This window comes from Centrocercus urophasianus, unplaced genomic scaffold, assembly GCF_019232065.1.
Source record: "Centrocercus urophasianus isolate 14NV4802_14NV808 unplaced genomic scaffold, USGS_Curo_1.0 seq_11, whole genome shotgun sequence".
NCBI classification, from domain to species: domain Eukaryota; kingdom Metazoa; phylum Chordata; class Aves; order Galliformes; family Phasianidae; genus Centrocercus; species Centrocercus urophasianus.
Window position 1 is genome coordinate 19,842,057 of NW_024884253.1, and position 25,493 is coordinate 19,867,549.

The window sequence follows — 25,493 nt, forward strand, 5'->3', positions numbered from 1 at the left end:
AGCAATAATAGAAATTTGGTGAGTGAAACTGCTTACTCTTGCAACAACATGAGTAAAAGCATAAGAAAATAAGCTCACGGGGCAATCTAGAAGTTGCAGTAAGGTACAGTTTTATAGAAACAATATTGTTCGTTCTAACTCCTATAATCTGAAGCTGGTGGCTTATCCCTTTCTTCACAGCAGATGACATGCAGCTTCAGTATTAAAAAAAATTCTCTTTATCAGGAAGTTTTTTAAGTTCCAAGAATTGAAAGAATAGTTATAGAGACAGAGAGACTTCTAAAATCTATTCATGACTTAAAAGCCTTGCCAAAAGAAGTACAGCAAAGACAGACAGCTACAGACAACATGCCTACAAAAATGCACCTTTGCCTGGATTTATGTGAAGCAAAGGATTTAGGGAGACTGGAAACACACCTGGTGACATTATGGGTCCTTGTAGCATTTTAACATAAACACAATCTTGGGTAAGTTTTTAAAATATATTTTTAATATACTTTGATATCATTATTGTTTTTAAATTTAGTTTCTTTATCAAAAAAGCTGAAGTATTTGGTTTGCAGATGTTCCACTACTGTTTCATGTCAAGAAGTATATGAAAGCATATATTTTTCCTGTTTATATTTTGTGAATTTTCCACACACAATAAATATGCTGTATATATATAAAAAAAAAGAGATATATTCATCCAGGGAAAAAAGAGCTGATGAAAAACCTCCTGATTCATTTAAATCATCACCATAACTTTGAGATGTGTATTCAGTAGATGGAGTTTACTTAAGGAATTTGAAAATTGATTCTATTACTTATTTCCCCATCTATTCTTTTTTAATAAAAAGTGCATCCTGTACATGTTTTAAAAGGCCGTTTATTGACCCTGTGCAGAGCTGTTCTATGTGTGTTTGCCATTTCTGAAAATGTGATAAATCACCAAGCAACAGTTACTGCCATCATTAATAGCCCACCACCAAAATGTAGGCATTGCTACACTCCATCTATGCAGAAGCACTGTTTTCGAGTAGACGTGTTAGTCAAGATCACAGATGTGACACTGTGCTGTAACTTGGCTGATACCTTTAATCACTTTCCTTGTAATTGAAAACCCAAGGCGTTCAGACTCCATTATAATTAATTCATCATAAAATGGACAGATCTTAAGAATAGAGTCTGCCCAGTAAAAAGCACAATGGAGGGAAGCTATACAGGGATGCTTGACTAAAAACTTAAAACAATAGTGGTGGAAACAGTTCACTGTAGTTCACGTATAGGATTAAATGCAACATTGAAAAATTACGTAATTAAGACCAGTAGAAGTTTACTCAATCCAAATTGGCAGCAGAGCACTGTGTGAGACAATTATAGAAGAAAGGACAGAAGACTGCAACTATGTTCTTTCCACTTAGCACAAAAAGGCTAAACGTGACAGCTACTCTTAAGTCTACTCGTATGTACAGTGGAATCCCCATCAATGCCCATTTGAAGATCTGATACTTTCCTTGTACAGGGACATATTACAAATCACATACACTATGCTTATGATATCTGTAATCTATAACAGGAGCATAAAGCAATTACACCAAAAACTTGGTGTGCTACACTGAAAATACCATCCTGAAATAAGGTAAATTTCTGGCTTTCATAGCAATGTAATAGGGTCACCAAGAAAGCATACAATAACAATTTTGATCTTTGATTCAAACCTCATGCCAAGTAGAGCTGATCTTTACTTCCATTGAGTTTTAATTTCCATATAACTGAAAGGACATACGGCTGTCTAGAGGGCACAGAAATTGGCAGGACACATACATGATCTCACTAGCACTGTGTGCACTGTAACAACATAATACCATTTATCTGAGGAAGATAATACTTATTCATAACTCAAAGCATATTGGTGCATAATTCAATTTTAAATGCAATTTTGGAAGTCATAGCAATAATAAAATATAATTCAACATTTCTGAACATATAGGAGGAATTGGGAGATACTGAATTTCCTCGACTCACAAAACCATTCTGACCAACAATCAGATTCAATTGAAAAAAATAAAAAAAAGAAATCCAATTTGGAATACAAGACAATAGACAGTGTAATAACTATTTTGGAAAGCAAAAATTCTCAGAGCTAAGGATGAGGCCTATCTTTGAGTCACAGAATTGGCAGTTTGCAGTACTCATCTCTCCTTTGTAGGGTATTTCCATGATCTCACAAGTCAAATGGGTCTGCCCAATTCAACCCTCTCAAAGCAAAACATGAGTAATTAGATCCTTTCTCTGACTCTTGAGTATCTTCTTAGAAGAAGTACAGCCACCCACGATCAGAGAAAGAAGAGACTACTAGAGATCTTAGGTCAATGATTCCATGCATCTTGGCAATTTCTGACGAAGCCTGTCTTTGCATATGTTTCACTTTCAAATTAAACAAGGTCTTTAAATAAAGACTGACGGATGAAAGCACATGAAGCTAGAATAAAAACTTGGTATTCTTGGCAAAACAGACTGATAAAACTTGATAGGTCATGAAAATGCAGATTAGTGGTTAAAATGTTTGCATGAGTAGTTTTAAAAGTAAAGATGTGCACAAGCTGTAGAATTTACCTCCTATTGATTTTATAGAGCTCCTGACATTTGTTTTGTGCTCATTTTTACTAAACACAAGCTTGAAAATATTCACTTTACAGCAGTTATGTTTTCTGTTGTTAACAAAAGAAGAAAAGTTTCATTACCCACCTGAAGAACATCTCCAAGGTCAGCAGTGCTGATATCAGGGTCTTCAGTGGTATTAAAAGGAACAGGATTAATTCTTACGAGAGTGAGCACTCTGGGTTCTGGATATCTCCATAACATCATTCCTGGACTATCCTCAGTTTCGTTGTAAAACACAACTTCATAGGCACCAGGCAGTTTTTGTGCTTCTGTCAAATGAAATAAAGGTATAATCTGTCATATAATTTCTAAAAAAAACCAAGTTCTTTTATGAGACCAAAGCAGTTAAAAATAAACTCCTCAGGATCAAAAGGAGAGAATATAAAAATGCAATTTCCCTGACTTTTAAAAGATTACAGCTTAAATGGAAAGAAATAAAAAAAAACTGTTTGTGTTTTTTTTTTTAATTCTAGCAGATGGCTTTTCAACTGCTTAAAAAAATAATTCATTGTAAGAGGCAAGTTTTCTTTAACAGGATACTAGTATATTTATTATATAATTAAAAAATGGAGAGTAACAATATTCTTCTTACCTGCATCTTGTATATACTGGAACAGGCCTGTTCTCAGATCATCTGAGGAATGCTCTGTTTTTGAGGCCTGATTTCTTTCCATAGGGAAAGAAGAGCGATACCTCCGTTCGGACATGAATGCCTCTGCACTGCCAGTTTTAGTAAGGTATTCCCAAACAAGCTCCTGGAGAAGAACTAAACAGTTCAAATGCTCCTGACCCCAGAAAACCTTTACAGAAAAACAAAAAACAAAAACAAAAAACCAGAATATGATTACCTACAGTTGTTTCTGAAGGAAAAAAAGAAAAGAAAAAGAGAAAAGAACATTATATTGCTTTCAGCCTACTCTAGTCTTAATTGCTTGCACATATCCTAAATGTGAAAACAAAGAAGAGGAATGACAAGAAACCTGTACAAAATCACTGTGGCTAATTTCTTCTTCTCATCATTCTGAAAGAAGTGTTAATTCTTGACGCTTACAACTGAGACAGTTGCTGGAGAGGAGCACAGAGCTGCCGAGCGATACGCAAACATACACAGCCGAGTGCAGTGCGGTACTGCAAGGACTACTCACCACTCTTCCAATTTAAAATAGGACCAAAAAAAGTTAAAGATTCAGAGTTTAAATTGTTCAAAGAGCTGATTGGAACTCTGGAACACATTAGAAACTGAAGAAGCGACACAGCAAAAAGACCAGAAAGACACACTCGAGATCATCTCAAGCAAACACTGACTACATGCAGAATGCGAATTGGATGTGCTGCAAGTTCTGACAGCACGGCCTGAAGTTTAATAAAACCCACAGAAATTAAACAAAAAATACATGTATGCAAAGCCAAAATTCAAAATGCATAAGATTCATATACTGTGCAGCAAAAGGCAAGCAGACATTCCTTTCCCAGCACTGAAAAGCAGTGTTGCTTTTCTTAAATCCACCTCCAGTCTGAAAGGATCATGCTATGTCCTTTAGTCCTTGTGCAGAAGCAGGCCCAGGAGAAACAGGGGAGCAACTTTAAATGGAAATTAATCAAGAAATTTAGAACCAATGTGGGACCACCAGACAGCAACTTAGAAGTTCACAGTAAGGATGGGAGGAGAGCAAACAAGTCAAGTCTGCACATAAAGAGCAGTGCAAATTTTGTCAGTGGGAAACAGCCATTTTCAAATGCAAAAAAAAAAAAACAACAAAAAACCCAAACCGAGAAGACTCTTTAAGTGACTGCAATGCAGCTGTCAAGTAGGGCGCTTTTTCTTCCTCTGTGTTGGTGTGTAAGCCCATGGAACAAACCAAGGCCACCTGCAAACAGCTGCAGCCAAGGGAGAGCTGAACAGGCAGAGCCCCATGGATATCCCTGAGCCCAGTGCACCTCTGCTGCAACGTCCAGAGCTGCTCCGAGCTCAGCTCCTCCACCTCAGAGGAGCTTCATCACCCCCTGGGGGAGCCCAGAGGCCTCAGGTCTCTGCAGATGGAGAAGAGAGGAATGTTTTTTCCCATTCAGATTTATTCATGTTATTTTTAAGGGAGCTGGAACTCCAGAGCAGGAAACTCCTAATACAGGAATAATACTACTGACTACTAATACCCCTGATTCACTACTAAGGCATCAAATTCACATCAGTTCTCTTTGCTCTGTTGTAATACAAATTAACAGGAGCAGAATATATCTAGATCAGGTAAAATTCATTCAAAACAGAGCAGCTGATGCTTTTGTCAGCAATCTCCAATCTATTCTGCTGCACTAAATATTTTTTTTTCTAGAAAAGCTAATTACTACAGAAAACAGTCTAATAATAAATGGCTTTTTCAGATTTATAGATATTTTTGAGGTGTTTGTAAAAAAAAACAAAACCAAAAATAATTTATAAAAACAAAACGAAAACCCACAAACACCATAACATCCTTCTAGTAATAACACAGAGAGGTGGTCAGCCAACCTGTGAATAACAAATCAAAAAGAAGCAGAAAAACAAACTCATTTTATTCATTATACTATATATACTAAATTTGTATTACTCAATTATCCCTATTCATGGGCTGTGGTTTTACAAATTTCTGATGTTGATTCTGGGAAAAACTCTAATTATACAACTAAATGTCAAGATTTCCTTTTTGTGTTTTATATGCTTGATTTATACATTTATTTTAAAACATTTGGTGTGTATAGATACTACAATAAAAATAATTAAAACAAGACACGTCTTAAAGCCCACTTGTTTAAGTCCCACAGAATCTATGTTTCCTTTCAAGAACTCCCATGCTTCTTGGACTGGTTTCAAGTTATGGGCACTTCCAAAAAAGAGAGGACAGCACGGAAAACTGAGTCTTAATTACTACAAACAACGGTTTATAATTGCTCCCCTGAGAAATTTGTGTAAGTTTAAAAAGAAAGGATATGCATTTCACAAGATTACCCCGAGGCATTACAGACACATAGCTCACGGATGGACAAACACATACATCAGAACAGGGTCCTTAATATTAAGTGTTAGTAATCTGATCCAGTACTTTAGAGGAACACACACATACAGCTACAATGCATAGCTTAAGCAGTATTGAAAACAAAGAAAAAAAAGTGAAAAACAAAACATTATACACAATTGTTCAATCCCCAGTTTTACATGAAAGAAGACTTACTTTAAAGGGTAAAAATAAAAAAAATCAAAAACTCAAACTAGCCAACCAGAAGCCCCCAGCCAAACGAGCTCTTGTTATCTGCAAAGCTTTACGGGCTTCTGTGCAATTTACCTGTGAAATCTCTATCACTCAAAGCCAGTTAAAGTTCGATACCAGATCCATAAGCATCTCATACAGACCTGCAGCAGTCCTCCTCTCAAATCAATGTACATTTTTGGAATAGATTGCTCTGGGCCAGGATCACCGCTGTGCTTACACCACTTGGCTTCCACTGTAACCGAGCAGCAAAAAGGGCCGATCAAAGACCTGGTTCTTTCTTTGAGACTTGTTTTAAGCAGGAAATCTTTTATGTCCAGGACAAAACATGATCCATGGATTCCTGAAAAGAGAGACAGAGACTTTATCCTGCTGGTAGTCAGTCTCCCCAAATTTTTGTCATTGTTGTCTGGATTCACTTTAGGTTGAGATTGTGAATGTGCACCAGTAAGAAGTTTCTCACATAAGCAGCCCCACAGCATCCATGGAATTATTTGTGTGGACAACTGCTCTCCGGTCCAAGGAAGAGATTCAAAGTTGGACAAGAGAACGTGAGACTTTTTTTTCAGCTTGCTGTTACAGCATTACTGCATATACTTTATGCACTGTTGCAGTTATGGAGCAGGTATGTTTCAAGCACATTCCTTACAAAGAACTATTCGCCAAAACATTATGACTTTTTACATGTGTGAGTATTTTAAGGTTTATGAGAAGAGACATTTTTTTCATTAAACTGTGACATTTTTTCAAAAGAGTGTCCTAAGAACAAGAACAGCTGCTTCACTTGATTATATTTTAACCTGATAGGAAATACTTATTTTGAATGATTCTCTTTGCTTTAGTTCAGGTTACTTATAAAGTACTGCTTTGTTAGACTTCGGAGTGCTTAGAGGGAGAATAAAGGTAATGTCTGAATTCAAATAATTCAAAGCCATTACTGTAACTCAAAATATATAACATATGTTTACCTAAAAACAATCTAAACTTTTCACATTATAACCATCTGCAGTTCACAGAGCTTTATAAAACATAAAAAAGACAGTGGTAGGTTAGATTTATGATAGACCTTATGTTCTCACATTAAAGAAAAAACATTTTCAGGAAAGAAACACCTAGAATTTTCACATTTCTTGTGAATTTAAATTACTGCAATCACAATTTAATAAAACAAAACACTTACTATCTTTTTAATACTTAAATATATTTGCATGAGAAGTAATATAACTGAGGCTGGGTTAATTTTTTTGTTCTGGTGCTTACCGATGAATATTGAATATGGCCATATTTCATAATGCCTGTGGGTTACTTCTCTAAAGAAACTCAATACTTACTTACAGAAGATGAATGATTGAGAAACACCTGAAGTTTACAAACAGTTTCATTTAATATTTTCATACCTTTGCTGGTAGAAAAGACCCCCAAAATAATTCAAAACGCTGTTTTGAATACATACAATAAAACTTCTCCAATGAATCTTTGAGAATCCAGAGGAAAATGTCTGCATCCTGGCAGATATGATTCCATAACACCAAGACATATTTCATACAATGGAAGGAAATATACTGTGTTTCTTTTTTTTCCTATTACTCCTGCATCCACTAAGAACGTGGTTCACATTCGCAATAGCGGCAATGGCACTGAATTGTACTTGAGTAGGAATCACAAATGAGAAGAATAAGTGTTGGGTTGTCTGAGGTTTAGTAAGACTGACACGGCCTCGATTGAACACTTGCCTCATGCCAATCTAAGAAGGCTGCTGTCATGAACTGTAAAGGGGTGACAGCCCTGGATTCTTCAGGCAGGCTTCTGAGTGCCTGGGCCTGGTCTTATCTATAACGAGCTTACATGTCAGAAACTGTTCTGAGGATATTTTTTTTTAACATCAATCTCCAGTGATAATCAAGAACACAAACACCAGCACCCCGTGATGCCTCTCCTTTTGGTCTGAGTTTGGACTTTATTCTGCAAAACTGGTGAACATTATCAGCCTCACATACAGTCTTACACCAAGAAAAAGGCATTTTTCTGAAAATGCTATGCTCAGACTGGTTATTTTTAGAGGCATTACAGTATTTGGAAATTCATTTTTTTACAAAGTCTACATGAAACTTTTGTTTTAAAGAGGAGAAATTCTAAGCAACTATTGCACAATTCTGCAATATATAGAAATGTTCTATAGTTTTACTGGAGCATATGCCAAGTTGCAGAAATAACAAAAGGGAAAAAAGGAATGCCAGATTACAAGTGGTTTTATTTATGTTTTCTTTCACTGGGATTACACTTGGAAGGATTATGTTTTGCAGTCTTCTGCAGTCATCTCCACGAAGTACAAAGAAAACACAATATCCAACAGCTTAACTACAAAACTGAGCATTCAGCACATAATCCTGCTATTTGAAAATCAGCAGCACATTTCTCAAACACTGTGTAAACAACTGAGAAATGAAGACACAATTAAGACGAAGTTAGTAAATTCTAAACTAATACACAATACAAACACCTCCACAGCCTGAGTTCTACAAATTTCAGGTAAAGCTCACAGACCCAGTGAGAGATTTCTCACTGGGATAAGACTGTTGATCATAGCAGTACTACCTACTTGTACTTTGGAGAACAAAGTGAATCTTAGTATAAAATTTTCCGCGCTCTTAATGGAAAAAAAATTAAAATAGAATCAAAGAATCACTAAGGTTGAAAAAGACCTCCAAGATCATCCAGGCCAACTGTCCAGCAACCACCAAGATTTCCCCACTAAACTGTGTCCCTTAATACAACATCTAAACAGTTCTTGAGCACCTCCAGGGATGCTGACTCAAGCACCACCCTGGGCAGCCTGTTCCAGTGCTTGACCACTCTTTCAGAGAAGAACATTTATTTTCCTAATAAATAAAATAAATAAATGAGTGCAAAGAGCATTGAGATGAGTTTGCACAAACTGATGTGAATGCACAGCCCTTAAAAAGCAATAGGAAACAAAGAAATTTTTGGGTATAGGAAAAGCTTCAAGGGGGTACCACAAACCAGGACAGAAATCCAAGAAGGATGACATGAGAAAAGAAATAATCTCACATCCTAGGGGAAGGGGGTGAAGAAATATCAGTATGTGCTGGAAAGGAGCTTATTTTAGCATTGCTAAATGTCATCCTGAAATTCCAAGTATAGGCTCAGTGAGTGAAGTTGCTTTCCTAAGACTGAAAAGCATTTCAGAAAGGCAAAGATGCAAAATATTTCTCCTGCTTTTTCCCTCCAAAGCACTATTTGCAGTCAATCCTTCCATGTGTCTCTCACAAACTTCTATTGTAGAACTGTAACTTAAGTTTAAACAGATTAAATCAAAGTCTCCATCTGAAGTGAACTTGAGATGGCATCACACAGAAGTCATATATCTTCATAAACGATTGTTGTGATATGTAGAAGTTAACTTGTTCTGTTTGGATTATTGCTCATGAACACCAACATACTTTTAGTACGTGCAATAATTTACTTCTAGAAACAAATGGTTTCATGACTCTTAATATACTCCTCCAAGAGACTAATAAATATGAAGCACTTGCTTTAGACACTGTTTAAAGAATGCTGCAAACCCTCCATTGTCAGACCCCACCCTGATCCACAGCAGCACCTCAAGATGCTGCCATTCTAACTGAGCAAATCACAGCATCTGTCGGGCTTCTTTCCGTCTCAGTACAGCTTTCCTTATAATGACATACACTCAAAAGGTATATCCAGATATTTTTATACAGCTGGGAATAATGTAGGAGGATTTGAAAAACACCGGGGTTAGAAATCACCTTGCACAGAAATTACACATAGAGGTCATCAGAGGAGAATAATGAAGAAAATTTACTAAAAGACAACATTTGGTTTGCCATTATGACAGCCTTCTTTGTCAGTCAGTAAAGACTTAATTTATGCTAATATAAAGATGTTTCATAGAATTTGAGTGCTGCAACATAAACACATTGGAGTTACCATCAGTAAGAGGCACCACGTTAAACTGCCCTCTGTGTAAATCTCTGCATGTGTGCACAGAAACCCAGAGCAGCCCGTTGAAAAGGATGCAGCAAACACACTGCTTACAGCAACAATCAGCGCTTAGGCAAAAAAGGTGTTTAGAATGAACTCCGTTATTTTTCCTGGTTCACAGACAAAGACAAAGGCAGAGACGATGTTTAGATATTAACTACGGGCATTTTATTTTACATTTTGAATTGCTGATATTTGAATTGACTCCAAATAAAACAAGTAGAAATGCAGCAGGATTTTTTTTTCTTTTGTAATGCACCGCACTGCTCTTCCTTGGGTAGCTGTAAATCCTGCTTGGTTCTCTGCACTGCCACCTAATACAACACAGAGCATTATTTTAATTGGAAATTTCTACATGGGAAAAGAGTTTTAAGAAAACAGAACCACGCGTAATAAATAGAACAAATTGCACTGGGCTATGGACAAGGTATATTTTGAAAAGCCTTTTGGAAAACAGTCACAGCTTTGCTACAAATCTTATCTCTGGGAAAAAAATTGCTTTTCCCAGTTTGAGTCAGCTCAGGAGCAACAGTGTGACCCAGAGTCCGAACCTGTGGTGTGGGCTCAGACCAGGAGAGATGCATGTGTGCCGTGGGGTCAGCACCACCACAGCACTCTGGTATATTCCGTGGTTGGACAGCACAGACAGCATCTGGCTGATGAGGGGCAATGGGCAAGCAGGTCTCCCTTAGTACCTTCTACTTTAATGTCACACATTACAAGGGTAATGATCTGTGATATTTGCTTTGGAACATTCATTCTTCACATTTGCATTTAGTATCTATTTTGCAATTGCTGCAGATACTAAGGCAGCTATGATTACATAAACGTATGTATATTAGGTATAATTATCGATGTGAATTATTTTCCTCTTTAGAAAACTTGAGATACCTCACCTATTGAAAGTAGTTGTGCTACAGTTGCAATGCTTTGCTGATAGGTATCCTCTAAGAAGTGGCTTCTGACAGAAAATGGGGCTACAAAGCTATGAAAATAATTACAAGGGGAATACTGTCGTTTATTTAAGAAACAGCCAATTTAGTTAATCCTGGAAACAGTAGTAGCAAACAAACAGTGAGATGTAGTAAAGGACAATTTTCCAGGAGAGATTTAGTTAATAATCCACTGACCGCACTGGATTTCTCATTAGTGTCGAGCTGAATCTTATGATAGTTCATTCTCCCCATGAGAACAGTATTTACACATTACCAATTAACTATTCTTTAGTGAAAGAGAGTTGTTCAGCATTACATATGGACACATGTGGGCTCTGTAAAAACACGAGATGTGTAACACACGGTAAACAGAAAGCAATGATCTTAAACAGGCCAAACCCTTGAATTCGTCACTAATAAATGTCCCCCTGCATTCAGCAGTCCTGGCTGCTGGGAGCCTGTTTTCTTCAAATACTTCAAACACTAAAATCCAGGAACATTTATTATTTTAATCCATTACAGGCAGTGCTTGATTTAACTTTATTGGTTGTGGTGGTGGTGGTGGTTATAGTGGGGGTAAAGCTATGTTCTTTTACACATCATTTCAAAAGGGCTTAATTATATTTTATAGCTCAAGCCAGGAATCCTGCTTGTTTTGTGTCTAACAAGGTTCAAATGGAGTTCAGGTCAGTGATGAATCAGAAGAGAAGTCAAAGATGGTTATCTATCTGAAATGAGCTCATCTCCCTTAAAGAATAACTGGGCAGGTACATCATGTTCATTACACTACTGAATACTAAATAGCTGAAAAATCTCAATTCACTTGTTGATCTGGTAGTTTTGGATTATGTGATATGTCTGGTCAGAAAGGGTGTACTAATCTAAAGGAACTTTCAGTTTTGTTCCAGGCTGCTTTTGGTATACAATAATTTTAATATATGTGTAAACCGCTGTACTGTCCTACCCTATTTCAACTAAGTGGAGAAAAATGAAGAGTAGTGAACAATGAAAATGGTGCTCATTTCACCTTTGTCAAGCCAGCATTCAGAATTGAGAGTTGTATCAACACGAGTAATACTTAGTTCTTGTCTCATAAATATTTTATCTTTAGATATAATTAGTTTTTAGAAAAGTGACTAAACATTCTTGCTATTGCTTTACAGGTGGGCATAGAGAGGTTCTTCAGTTAAAAATGTGCTAGCACAGCCATTAAAATAACTTCCCCAGTGTGTCAGATGAAGGTGATCTTGCTGGACACTCCTTTCGTGTTACATCGGTTTTCAAACACATCGGTGCCTTGATACAACTCCTAACAGCTGCAGGAATAACAGAGCTAGCAAGAGGCCAAGTGTGGAAATGCTCGGCCACAGTCACCTGGAGTTCCTATGGAATTGCTCCCTTTCTCTGGGTAAGAAGCTGGTGATCTCATTCCATTAAAAATACTCTTGTCACAGAAAAAGAAGAAACGTGCTGCCAGCATGCCTGCAATTTGAACAACCTTGTGAACTGGCCCCTAAGACCAAACAGTAACAACTGATTGCTGCTTTCTGTACTGCACACTGCAAAATATCCTAAAAAAGTCCTCGGGGTTGAGCTGAAGTAATGGCACAAAGTATCAAAAGTAAAAATAAAAATCTTGGCATTCATGATCTATATTCTAATTCTTAGAGAATTCTGCAGAACCAAGTACTGTGAAAATAACATACAACTGCTACGTAAAGCACTGGGATCCACATAACAGAAGAAATCCTGGTCTTAAAAATATGCAAACACTTTCACAATAAAAGCAGAAGAGAATACAGAATCAATCATATATGTTCCGAATTGAATTTCAGTTGGAGTTTACCATTTGAAGATATTTCAACCGTAAATGCAGTTCCACAACAGCAGCGCTTCAGTCAACGACCTACAACTAATTTTCTTTTTTTTTCCTTCTTCTTTTCCCCAAGTGAACATGCTGGTTCCTCAGTAGCAATTCTGAACCCTGTTACAAAGTACCAGTAGGGAATCTGACCAGGATTAATAGTGGTACTCAGTACTGGGATTAGGTGGTGTCTTGTTTCATGGATTTTAGGCCATCTGTTCTTCCCTCCTACATTATACTTCTGCAGAACTATAAATGCACCTCCACCTCAGGGACTATAGAAGGGAATTAGAATTCTTCTGCTTTTCATTATCACAAGATTCAGTAACTCATTTCATTGTCAAGATAATCCCCTTTTACTCTTTCTTTTGCGCTTGCAGGGTATGCCAAAATGACAAATAAAATCCCAGATGTTAGAGACCTGATGAGGTCTCCACCTTTTCTTGAGTGTTGGGTTTAAGCTACTTGGGACATGGTGTCAAATCTGACAGGACCCTGATGCCCACACCCCATATTCATTAAGGTTTGTTAGTGATTTGTATAGCTGTCTACAAGCTGCACTTCCACCTCAATCCTCAGTGGTCATTTAAATATTTAGTTTGTCCTGTGACTTTTACTGACAAAGAATTAATTTCCTATTGTTCAAGTGTTGGAAAGAGTTTATATTTCTTTCTAAAAGTAACAAAGGCCTTCTGGGTGTTGTAAATGGCTTGTTACTGCTGCATATTATTTTAGGTAGTCATATCTAATTTAATGTTTTATTTCCCCATGGGCTAACTTGCATATCTGCAGCATCCAAAGGCTATGACAACGCCTTAGCAGAGTTTTCTCAGGAGAGCCAGTTAACCCCAAAATGAAGTCTGGTCTTTGTTCTCCACCAATTAATAGCACCATTTATTTTTTAATATTTCAGAAAAATATCTTAAGTATGTAATTTCTTCTATGTTTAGTAAAAAGTACTTGTAATTATCATACGTACAACTAGCGTTTACTTTTTCCCCTTCTTAATATGCTAAAGTAAATATATCCGCATATGGGATAAAGGGCTGGGGAACTCTATGATCTTTGGAGCACTTACTGTACACAGCTCCCTAACTTCAGGCAGTGCACAGCAAGGCTTCCCTCTGTGTCCAGCCAGAGGATATTTAGGCTCCTCTGATAGCTGCGGCTTTTTGCTGTCTGGGGAGAGCGCAGTTCTTCAGTTCTCTCATTTATCTGCTCTGCTGGCAAGTAGACAGTGCTAATTTCAACACCAAACGTAAATTAACAGGAAGTCATATGTGTAGAATCGCTTCGTTTCCTCGTATTTATTACTAGAAGTGATTTGGACTTAAACAGCATGCAACTTTCTATAGTGAGCTACAGATCGCAAGCAATTGCAAAGCTGCAACCCTTGAGTGCTGCTGCCACTTCGCAGAAGATGTCACATACCTCAGAGGACAAAAATCACTGAACCAGGTCTAACAACAGTTTTGAACCTTCAGGTTTTCATCAGCAGTACAAACAAGTTGTCAAAAGTGAACTAAATGTTTGTTACTTGTTTCTATGAAACAGGCACAAGTTTTAACTTGTAACTCTAAGCTACAAAACCTAAACTGACTACAAGTAATTATGTTATTTAACACCAATATCACTTAAGCTCTTGCCCTTAACGGTACCAGAAAAACTTATATCTTCAGGCTTTTCCAAAGTAAAATTAATAACATTTTGGGGGGAAAGGAATTTTTTTTCCCCCAGTACACTGCATGACATTGTACAATAGTAATACTTTGCTAAAACCAAACTATTCAGCATAAGTACAGAGGAGAGCTTAAGTGTTCTAGCAGAAATACTTACTGCATTGTTATAAGTAACTGCTGCATTGAAACATGAAATAGTCCAAAAAAATGAAGTCCCTTGAAACGCTAAAGGTTTGGGGTTGTAATAACACTGCAGCAGGATAAGTAGAACTGAAGGTGTTTCAATTTGATCCAACTGTAACGTGAGGGTTCAATAATTACATTTGTTAGAAGTGAAAGAAATAATTCAACTAATTAGCCACTGCTTTTCAGAAAGTACAACTTTTTAACATTCATTAAAAAAAAAAAAAAAAAAAAAAAAAAAGAATAATTAAAAGACAGAGGCTTTATCTTCTGTGAGTAAGCCATGAAAGTCTAGAGGGAAACTGATAATTAAAAAAATCCCTATTTAGCAGGCTTTTTTTTTTTTAATTTCAGCTGAAGAATCAAAGCATTAAATGGGGTCACGCACTTTTGTTTTCCTCCTATAACGGAGGAGAAATGCCGACGATACAGTCATATGAGGTTGTTTTTTTTCCCCTAAATAATTCCTAGCAAATAGGATTCCTTACAAAACAACTTCATCTCCTGCACTAAAGCTCATCTGGAAAAGGGGTCGTTCACACTGTTTATAAAACTCCGCCACATAAAATGTGTAAAAAAACATATTTCACTAAAAATAGCTTGCGTAAGTAAGGGATTAGAGTAGTTTCTACTGCTGTAATTGTTCCTTTGTAGTTTTTTCCATGATGTTTTTGAACAGTGTTTTTAACTATGTTTATTAAAGTCAGCACATCAAAAAGGATCAAAGAGAAAGCTAGTGAGAACCAAAGAAACCCCAAGCGTATTGTGTTGTCTCACTGGGGAGTTATGCAGATTCAAGTAAACAAGTGCAAATTGTTGAGGTTTTAATGAAAATTTTCTACAATTATTGTATCTGAAGTCATTCTATATAATAACATCTGTACAGCAGATGGCCATACTGTACAAAAGGCAAGCAACGCTCCTTTTTCTTTCTCTGTTTTAACAGTACATCTGAGATGACTACTTTTGTCATTGCGCTTAGTTTGGTTCAGCAAGTAATTCGTAAAATGCAGCTGCTGCAGATGGTCACAATAGTTATTTGACTGTAAAATCAAAGACACAGTGAAGTATTTGTGTATTAGTTTCGTTCTGTAAAAAAGTCTGACATGAAGCCCATTCAGCTCAAAAGGTGCATCTATAAAATGTTCTGCAAGAGGAAAAGTAGTGAAGAACTGACGTATTTAAATGCTCCTTGCTCCCAAGACACAGCTACCACACTTTTCTTTTTTTTCTAAATTGAGTTAACTTGCATAATTTTTTTGCAATAATAAAGCAAATCCAGTTAGTAACTGTGGCATTCTCTAAAGCTATTCAACACAAGATCATAACAATGCTTCCCCCACAGAGGATAATTTAATTCGTTTCCTGAAATTACATTTTTCACTTCGGTTTCTATCAGAACTTCAGTTGCAAACTGACAGTTTTATACAAATATCCAAACAATTTATTATTAAAAGGTTTGGGATGGTTTCGATCAGCTTTGCCAAAGTGTATCTTTCGTACTACTTGTAACAGAACTATTTCTAGCACAGCCACACCTGCATGCAAAATCTCATGCACATTCATTTATCTTTTCATAAAGCAAAGGTACGTCAACTTTAGTTGCATAAAATGTTAAAAGAGTCTTTTAAGGTCCATTTACTCTCTGGTTATAGATGTTTTTTATATAGAAAACCTAGTTTCCATTTTCATTCATTCAGTATCAGTACTGCTGTATTTAAGACTGCACGTTACACTACAAACATGCTGCGGACTGTGACATGACAGATGAAGATTTATTTACTCAGGCTATCAGCAAAACTGAGGCAGAGAGCTTCGCAGCAGAGTGTTTCTGAGGCCTCAACACACACGGCAAGGTAAGTCCTCTTCTGGGAGGATGAAGAATTCCAGGGTAAGCGACATACTCTGCTGACTCTGCTGAATTGCTTTACAGTGCAGTGACTGAACAGACTCGGCTTTGATATATCGAAGCTTGCTGTGGACACCATAATGTATAGGATGGATAATGTATAAATGAGGGGAAGTGATGGAAAGAAAGAGGATTATAATGCACAAAGAAAACGATAACTATTTAAAGGATATTAAAAAGACCCCTTATTCTGTTGCTGTGCTTTCTATGCCAGGATTGTGATATGATTGGAAAAGCGTGGGAATGCAGTCACTGCTCCTGCCTGCACTGCTGTTTATTTATGGATAAATCAGGAGTTTCAGGCTCCAGCACTTTCACAGGCTTTCAAGTCCTCTGAACCTTAAATTTTTCATTTTTAACTTTTAAAACAATAAAGAAGTACTGAAACTTGCTGGCCCTAGGAGAAATATTTCTGATGAAAAAGAAATAAATCACCACCTAGCTTGGCCTAGAACTCACTGCTCTCAGCTATGGACCGTTTTATCGCTTGAGCAGCTCTGCCAAATACCAACACCTGGCTCACCTCCAGATCATGCAAATGTACCATCTTGTTAATTACACTAAAAGACTAATAAAACAATTTATGCAGATATTCAAAATGTCTTCATTTTAAACGAGTATCTGGCATTCCCATTATTGGAACAATGAAAGCAGCCATTGGGACGGGCACCTTCATTTTCTCTGTGAGCCTCTCAGTTGCGCAGAGGAAATATGTAACAATATAAAACTTTATAAGCCTGGAACAGAATAATTGTAGGACCACGTATTTACATAGTAGCATATGTCAGGACTCTGAACTATTGGGTCCTAACAAGAAAAAGTAGTTATTGAGTGAAAACTGTCAAAATGTTCTTTGAAGTGTGTGTTGCATTATTAGAATCCCAGAATCTTGCAACTGTTATTCCATCCAGAATTCTGTCAATAAATTAGTTATTACAATCGAGGGGGTACTGACTACAAAATTATGCACTCCAGGGTGCTACCTCACTGCAAGGAGAACTCTGGCAAACAGACCCTATTATGGGTTTGCTATTTTCTGCCATGGATTCACTAGGCTAGCTATAGGAGTTCCACTAACAAATGGGTACTGGACCATCACTCGAGCAAATCAGCAGCACTTCTAATTATCAGAAACTCTTACCTGCAGTTTTATGGCCACCTTTAATATTCAGGCTTCCACTGAGGCTTGACAAAGAAGCTAACAAACAAGGTTTACTTGGATGTGGGACGGTTTCCATAGAGATGACCATTTGGACGGTGTGAATGGAAATTTTCTGGAAGCATGAAAGAGCTTGCCACAGGCTTTCTTGTACTGAAACTTCCTGTGCAGCACTGGTGTTCACTGCAGGTAACAAACCCTTTGTACTGGAGTGTTTGGCTCCTGAAGCAACAGCCTCATCTGGATGAGTACCAGTTGATGGAGCAGTTTCCTTCCCAGTCTTGTTGTCATTTGTGGTCATAATTTTCTTCAAAAACTCTTTTAGTTGATCAAGTTTGACAAAACTCAGATTTGCTTTCAAAGGTTTGGATATATCCACATTGATGTCAGCTGTAGGACAGAATTGGGGATAGAAACATCAGAAATTACAATGCAATTATTCAAGCAATGGGAAAAAGTAAGCATTTACTGGAGATATTCATAGAATCACAGAATTACTCAGGTTGGAAAAGACCTTAAAAATCATCGAGTCCAAACACGATCTAACCATACTAGCCTAACTAACAACCCTCTATTAAATCACATCCCTGAGCACCACATCCACATGGTTTTTAAACACATCCAGGGATGGTGACTCAACCACCTCCCTGAGGAGCCTATTCCACTGCTTAACAACTCTTTCTGTAAAGAGGTGTTTCCTGATATCCAACCTAAACTTACCCTGGCACAACTTGAGGCCATTTCCGCTCGCCCTGTCACCTGTCACCAGTGAGAGATTATTCCTATTATGGTTCATTAAAGGAACTAAATCACTGATAAAACGTAAAGAGGCAATACTTTCGTGAATAAATCTGAATTGAAGTATGAGCAGAAGGACTACAAGCAATCTTCACTATTTACAGTTCTAAAGGAAGAATAATGTCTCAATCTAAATCTTACTTTCTTGTTTCTTTCCAGGGACCACCATAACTATCTGAAAGGCAAACACTTCATTTGAGTTTGTAGGAAGGTAAATATGTAGCCCTTTTGTGTCAAAACATAAATATACTCCACATTCTCTTGAGTTTTCCATACAGTAGAAATATTTGACTAAATTCCAAAGGCAACAGTGAACATTTTCAACGCATTTAAATGACTGAAAAACATGTATTTTTTTTCCTACATGGCTTATAAGTGCTTTTCTTCAATGTATTTCTATGCTGAATTGAAAAATTAAGCCAAATATAAAACTGAGTTATTTTTTGATTTGTTTTTCAGAGAAATTGAAATACATGATATTTCAAAAATATCATAAAGTCACATTTTTTCATCTCTTTATTAAAGGATTTTGCTACCTCCCAGACTGCTGTAATATGCACTGAAACTTTAGAAACCAATAACAACATGAACACCATTGATAACAGTTGTATTCCTCATAGTTGAGATGTTGAAGTTACCAAAATTATTTCACAGATGGAAAGCAGGATTTTACGAAGTTGAAATTTACTCTTGTGCTGCTGTCTGCCCCCTTATCAGTACATTATACTTTGTTACAGGAATCCAAGTTTTACTTAGTTTTTAAAATGTTTCATTTCAAATTAAACTTTCACTCCGTACTTTGGCAACCACCTGGTCAGTAGTAAAAGCATGCTTTCACCTTGCTGTTTCATTCCTGCCCCCCTTCCCTTCAAGAGCAAAAAAGGATTAAAATTCTCTTCAGATGCCTAAGCTATATTAAATGTTCAGAGAAAACAGTGCTACTTAGTTCCAAGTTATACTATCAACACATAACAGAAACCCTGTTTTTTGAAGGTTTTACACAGATTAAGGAACATTTAACCCAAATTAGGACTTATATTAAAAGTTGTCCAGGATCACATTCTACTCTTAGTGCAGATGCAAACTGATAAACTTGATTCTCCCCCTCTAGTAAATCAGAAACTTGTAGCACAAGGGTAAAGTGTAGCAGGAGCAGAGATTTGGATCTGTTCTTAATCTCATGCTCGTAACTAAGAGTCCCAGGCACATGGCAAAGCCACGCTCTGACTCCCCAGAATATCTGTATGTGCAGTTAGAGGATTTGGCATCCCAAGAGTCTGTGAATCTTAAACTGGCACTTTTTCTACAAAGATGTGATAAACTTGCCATGAAAGATTTGTTACATCTGAATGAAAGCACAAAAATAATCATCTTAGAAAAACATCAACAGTACTTCACAAACCAAAGCTAATTGCAATCTAAGATTAAAAATCTATTTTAATTGTTACTCTCAATTTTAATCATTAGTTTTCTGAAAATGCGTTCTTTTATGTCAAGATCTTCCACACTGAGCCAAAGCCCATAGTAAACACTAGCAAACACATGAGCCTAATAGAAGGGCAAGTATCAAAGCTAGGGAAACTGGACATTAGAAAAGGGAAAGATTTTTAGGCATCCAAAGCCATATGCAATTAACTTGGAAGATTTTTCATAATATTTATGTACCACTCTTTTTTAAAAATTAAAACCAAGGGAAGAGACGTTGTAACACTTGAAAATCCTTCTACCTTGGCACTAAAAATACCCTGCCTCTGCACAAAGCATTGGTCCTCTCTTCCCTTTGAATGGGGAAAGGAGTGCTATGAAAAAAAGCACAGACATGTGGCACATTATGATGCTCACTTATCTATGACACTCAGGTGGAAAGGAGAACAGCATTTCTAAAAATGACCCACGTTTGAAATCTGACTCACACCAGGATTTGGGGCCCTGAGTCTCTTCAAAACAAGCCTCTTGTGAACTTAATTGTCTTTGTTATATAAATAGTAGCAGGATACTGAAATAAAACAGAATTTTTGGCATTGCTACACAATTAAGTACATCAGATAGTACATAAAAGGAAAGCATCCTTCTGTCCTGGTGTGAGGGCTTTCACACTGCACTTCTTGGTCAATGGTATGTTTTAGTGCTAACGTTTTCCTATGGTAGTGGAACCTGAAAGACAAAAAAAACCCCCTAACTCTGAAAACTACTTAGACCTAAGTTGGGAGGACAGGTGTCAAACTAATGCTTGAGAATAAAATGACTGAAAAAGACCTGAAGAGGAGCTGAATTTGAGAGCTTCAGTTCCCTATGGGTTTTGTTAGGGCAGGGCAGAGAAGCCGTGGGGCTGGTGGAGCTCTGTGCTGGGATGTACCTAGGTTTAATCAGAGCTGTTACTCATTTTTATAAACAAAGCACTCCTTCAAAAAAGCAGTAAAAAAATTGATACCAGAACACCAAAAATGCAAATGGCTTTCCTGCTTTCTGCTTGGAAACCACACATGTCACGCAGCAAAAATGCTGTTGTGACCGATAACTTGACAAGGGTTTGTATTAAGTTATTATTTTACAGTGAATCAGCCCCGACAGAAAGGGGTGGCAGCCAAGGCAGCCAACTGCAGAAAATGTAACTTTGGAACCTTCATTGCAAATATTTTAACTATCTCATAATGACATAGGTTATTTTTACAACTGGGGGAAGATTATGTAAGGAGATTCTTTGGCATTTTAAATAAAACATTAAAAAAAATAGAACTCCAATTGTGTAATCTACATGTTTTTAGTCTTTGTCCTGTTCTACAATTTATACTTAGTACTTTAAAAGAAACTTTAACATTCCCTCTAAGAAAAACATATCTAAGTGATGGACAGCAACAGTGAAAACTGGTGAAATATGAAGAGTTATTTATAGCAGTTGATGAAGATGGATGTTCAGCAGTTTCTCCAGCCATCCAAAATGGGCTAAAAAGAGATGTTACAACGTAAAAGGTCACCTTCCATGCAGCTGGAAAAAAAATCCCAGGGTGTAAAATGCAGTGATAAGAGTATATTTAGATGATGTTAAACACCTTGGGAAGCACGCCGCACATTCCATACCAGTAGCAAAACATGGGTTCTCATAATTCAAACAACACTTTGAATCACCCCAAAATTATATCAGCATCTGAACAGAGCATGAAGTAACTGAAAGCCTCCTTTAACTCCTCAGTTACATTGCTACAGTTCTCTGCCTACCAGTGACTATCTACCACAATTACAGACTGATGTTTAGATTTAAGGCATAGTAGTAAGATGGCTGTCACCTATTTCCAGCAAATAAAGAATAAGAGAATTACTGCATTTGTAAAGATATTGTGTTCAAGTGAGTTATTTCTGACTACATTCTAACAACGCTGAGCTACATGATATTAAAGCAAAGTATTTACTAGAGTGCAGCATTTGAGGGTAGAATTTGAATTTTTCTTCCTCGCTTGCAATTTCTTCACTACATCTCTTTAGATTATTAAGTAAATCCATGTCTGTCAATTATTAGTTTCTAATTACCCTTCACAACTTTCTGAACAGCTACTAGGAAACAGAATGATGAAATAACTAGTGAGTTAAAAGGAGATTAGATAAATATAAATAAATTACACTTATTATATGCTCCCACCACACCAGGAGATGACTTAACAGCAAAAGGAAAAGAATCACATTGCAATAATGAAATCAGAGAGGGAATTGAGGTCCCAGAGGCGATTCTACGGAGTTTATGTTAATGTACACCTTGTGGGGGACCAAAAATCAACTGGAATAGTTTCCTGAAAACGGTTTCCAGCTATTTTCTCATTTAAAAAGTTCCAACTTCACTTGACCCATTAGTCATCATATTACTTACATTTATTATGTATTTTGAAATCTATTACAAAAAGCCCAATGGATTCAATATGGCCAGTTTGAACAAAATCATAACATCTATAAAAGAAAACTTATAAGCAGTGCACAGAAATTCCTGTCTGAAACAATTTCTTTCTTTGTCATTTTATTACTTATAGCTTCAGATAAAAAAATATCTGGGTTATGAGTATTTTACCCTTGTTCTCTGTAACATTCAGACTTGTACTGTGAAGATAAAATTTTATTCTGTGAACTTGGGATAATGATATTACTCAAAAGGACTTTTTATTTGGTGAGCTAAAGATGAATAAGCAATACAAAAATAACAGAGCTCCCAGGTCAGTAACAGCTCTTATTGAACTCAGCAGGCTTGTTCTAATATATACCACAACCTAATGTTCACCAGGCTAATATTTCTATGACTAATAAACTACCATAGGATTCTCTTAGTCTGAAAAATCAGAAAGTAACCTTCATGAAAATTATTTATAAGTTCTATTTATAACAGTAGTATCTATTCACAGACTATGAGAGATGTTGAACTATGAAAGAAAAATAAGGCATTTCTCAGCAATTTGTGAATTCTTGTACACCACATTCTGCAATGGATCTTTCATTTCTCATAGCTAATATGCAAAGGACCAGATCTTTCCCTCTCTGGATGGACACATTTCTCTCCGTCTTTTAACCCACGAAGGCTGTAAAATACGAAAGAATATAAAACATAGAAGAAACTATTTGCCCTAAACTCAGGACAATTGAATTCCTAGTTCCAAACAGGACAGGAGCAGACATCAGGCATGAAACATTTTACCATCCATAATTTCCTTTTCTCTGGGAGCCACCAATCCTGATGTAAGAAGTCTAATAGAAGAAATCTGAGGAAGGTAAAGGTAGTCTTGAGTCCTGATTCTGATTTGGAGTCAGGGTGGCCCTTCAATAACAGGGAAATGGATGAATTGCAAGAATTAAATTTATTTAAAAGAAAAATGGAAAACGAGAGACTTGTAAAGAAAAGACTAGTTGTATTATTCTCAATTGTCCCTGGTTAGGCATCAAAAGAGAGACAAATTAAAAGAAATTGAAAAGCAAGAAGAATCCAAAAGAATTGTTTTTATCTTTTAATGCATTACTCCCAATTTGGATCAAGGAAAATGAAAAAAGAAACTTGAGACAAGGCTTCAGAGGCCATCTGCAGTCCATCTTGTGTTCTGCTTCTGTGAGACAGATGCCAATTAGTCTGGAAGAATTGGTAGTCATTCCTCAGTACTCATATCTACCGTAGTTTTCATGCTGCAGCCCTGCAAAAGAAGCTCTCTAAGGCCAATACAGCAAACAGAAACCATCAGGGAACTTAATAAACTCAATCCAAGTGTTTGCCTGTAGCAACAACTCCGGCTTCCATGAGGGCACCTCTGACATTATGCAAAAGTGACATTAACAGCTTTAACCATTGCCTGGGTTTGAGATCTCCGACAAAGCTCAGAATGCTATAATATTGTTATTTTTAAAAACTGTCACAATTAAACCAAAATCAATTGTTGTAGGTCTTGAAGACCAAACACAACACTAACAAAGGGTGGAAATGTACTACTTTTTACAGGACATTGACTGAAATGAAGTGACCATGCAACAACGAAACACATCATAGAAGCATGACAGGGGTTGTGCGGTGAGGCCAACACATACAGTGGGCACTACCGTGAAAAGAAAACCTTAACTAAGAGAAACATGAACTCTCTCAACAGAGAGTCAGAGAAGCTGAAGCACAGAAAGAAGAAATACGTTGTTCGAGGCCATGGACCATGTTTGTGAAAAATAACCCATAAATACTGAATATTATCTGATTTAGCTGCTGAACAATACATTTGTATTACGATCTATGTGAAGAAAAAACAAAAGGGCAAGTTTTAAAAGAGTGCCAGTATACTGTAAAAGCTACCAAGAAAATATTTTCAAACTTATCCATGTGGCTTTGGTGTGTAGTTTCCATTTCAGTACTTAGAAATTTAACAAACTAAACTTCATTGAAAATAAATGTTGCAGCCACTACTGTTAGAAGGTAATTTTACACATTATTACACTGATATTACAGTCAATAGATGTGTTACAAACAAGGCGATACCTACAGGCCGGTACACCTGTTTGGAATATTTCTGCTTGCCCCCTTAATCAAATAAATATCATTTCATGGCTACAGTGTCAGTGCTTTAAAAACTTGTTTGTAAAAGAGAAAAGGCAAAAAAAATCTACTAGAAAGTCGAAAGTTTCGCAAATGACCCAGAGTTAATTAGAAAAGTCTGCACCCTGGCCAGTTCCCCTTCTCATGTGTCAGCTCTCATTAAATCAAAAAATTCTCATTTCAAAGTTAACAAACACCATGGTTAACAAAACTGTTAAACTGGGATCAAGTGGGCACATTCCTAGGTTTATATATGATGTCATGCTAAGCAGCCCACAGCTGAACTTGCAAGCAGTATGAATGATTTTTCAATATATTAAGTATCTGATCTAATGCTAATTTTCTCTCTATAGGCTAACTGTGCTGGGAACAGGTGGCCCTGCTTTCAATTACGGAGGGCTAACATGCCAGTGTGAGGCCTGGATTAGTTCACCTTCTCACAGGGAATTTGCCTCGGTTGGGAATGGATTTATTATGGCTTCACACATGGAACGGGGCTCATGTCAGCTGAGGGTAGTGATACATCATATGATTCAAATTAACCTGCTGTGGAGTGCTCCGCAGGGCTGATATTGTGTATTAAAATGACGACATTTTTAAAACAGCTTGAAAGAAACCAGGATTGCTGAAGTGCAATGGTTCCAATTTGTTCCAACTAATCTATCACCTGCTGCAGATATTGTTCTAGCGGGTTTCTAGTAGCTGCTATTTTCCAGGTTTCTCCAAACCACTGACCTTGCTAATGGATACAACTGTTGCCTTTGGAAGGCAGGGAAAAGCTGGAGAGAGTGGGACACGCAGTTTGTTTGGTGCTGTCACACCTAAGGCAAGGCCTGGTGCTCCCTACAGCGCAGTGCTGGGAGACGGGCAGGGACAACCCCCACCCTGATCATATTTTATCACTGAATAGGAAATTGCTTAATATCACCAGACAGTTTGTTCTGTAGAAATGATTTCCAAAGGCAAAATATCAAGGATTTTTCTTATTTCACATTTGCCTTAGCCTCATCCC

At 37.0% G+C, this 25,493-nt stretch overlaps 1 protein-coding gene across 6 annotated transcripts in view; it reads right to left on the minus strand.

Moving 5' to 3' along the window:
* The window catches only part of VPS13B (vacuolar protein sorting 13 homolog B), a 417,159-nt gene that overhangs the window by 77,245 nt on the left and 314,421 nt on the right, over window positions 1-25,493 (minus strand). For all 6 annotated transcript variants that reach the window (XM_042834797.1, XM_042834830.1, XM_042834815.1 and 3 more), the window contains exons 36-39: window positions 17,626-18,033; window positions 6,032-6,231; window positions 3,239-3,446; window positions 2,731-2,915 (exon numbers count right to left, since the gene is read on the minus strand). In XM_042834797.1, the coding sequence (XP_042690731.1) occupies window positions 2,731-2,915; window positions 3,239-3,446; window positions 6,032-6,231; window positions 17,626-18,033 (1,001 nt within the window). The remainder of the gene's footprint in view (window positions 1-2,730; window positions 2,916-3,238; window positions 3,447-6,031; window positions 6,232-17,625; window positions 18,034-25,493) is intronic.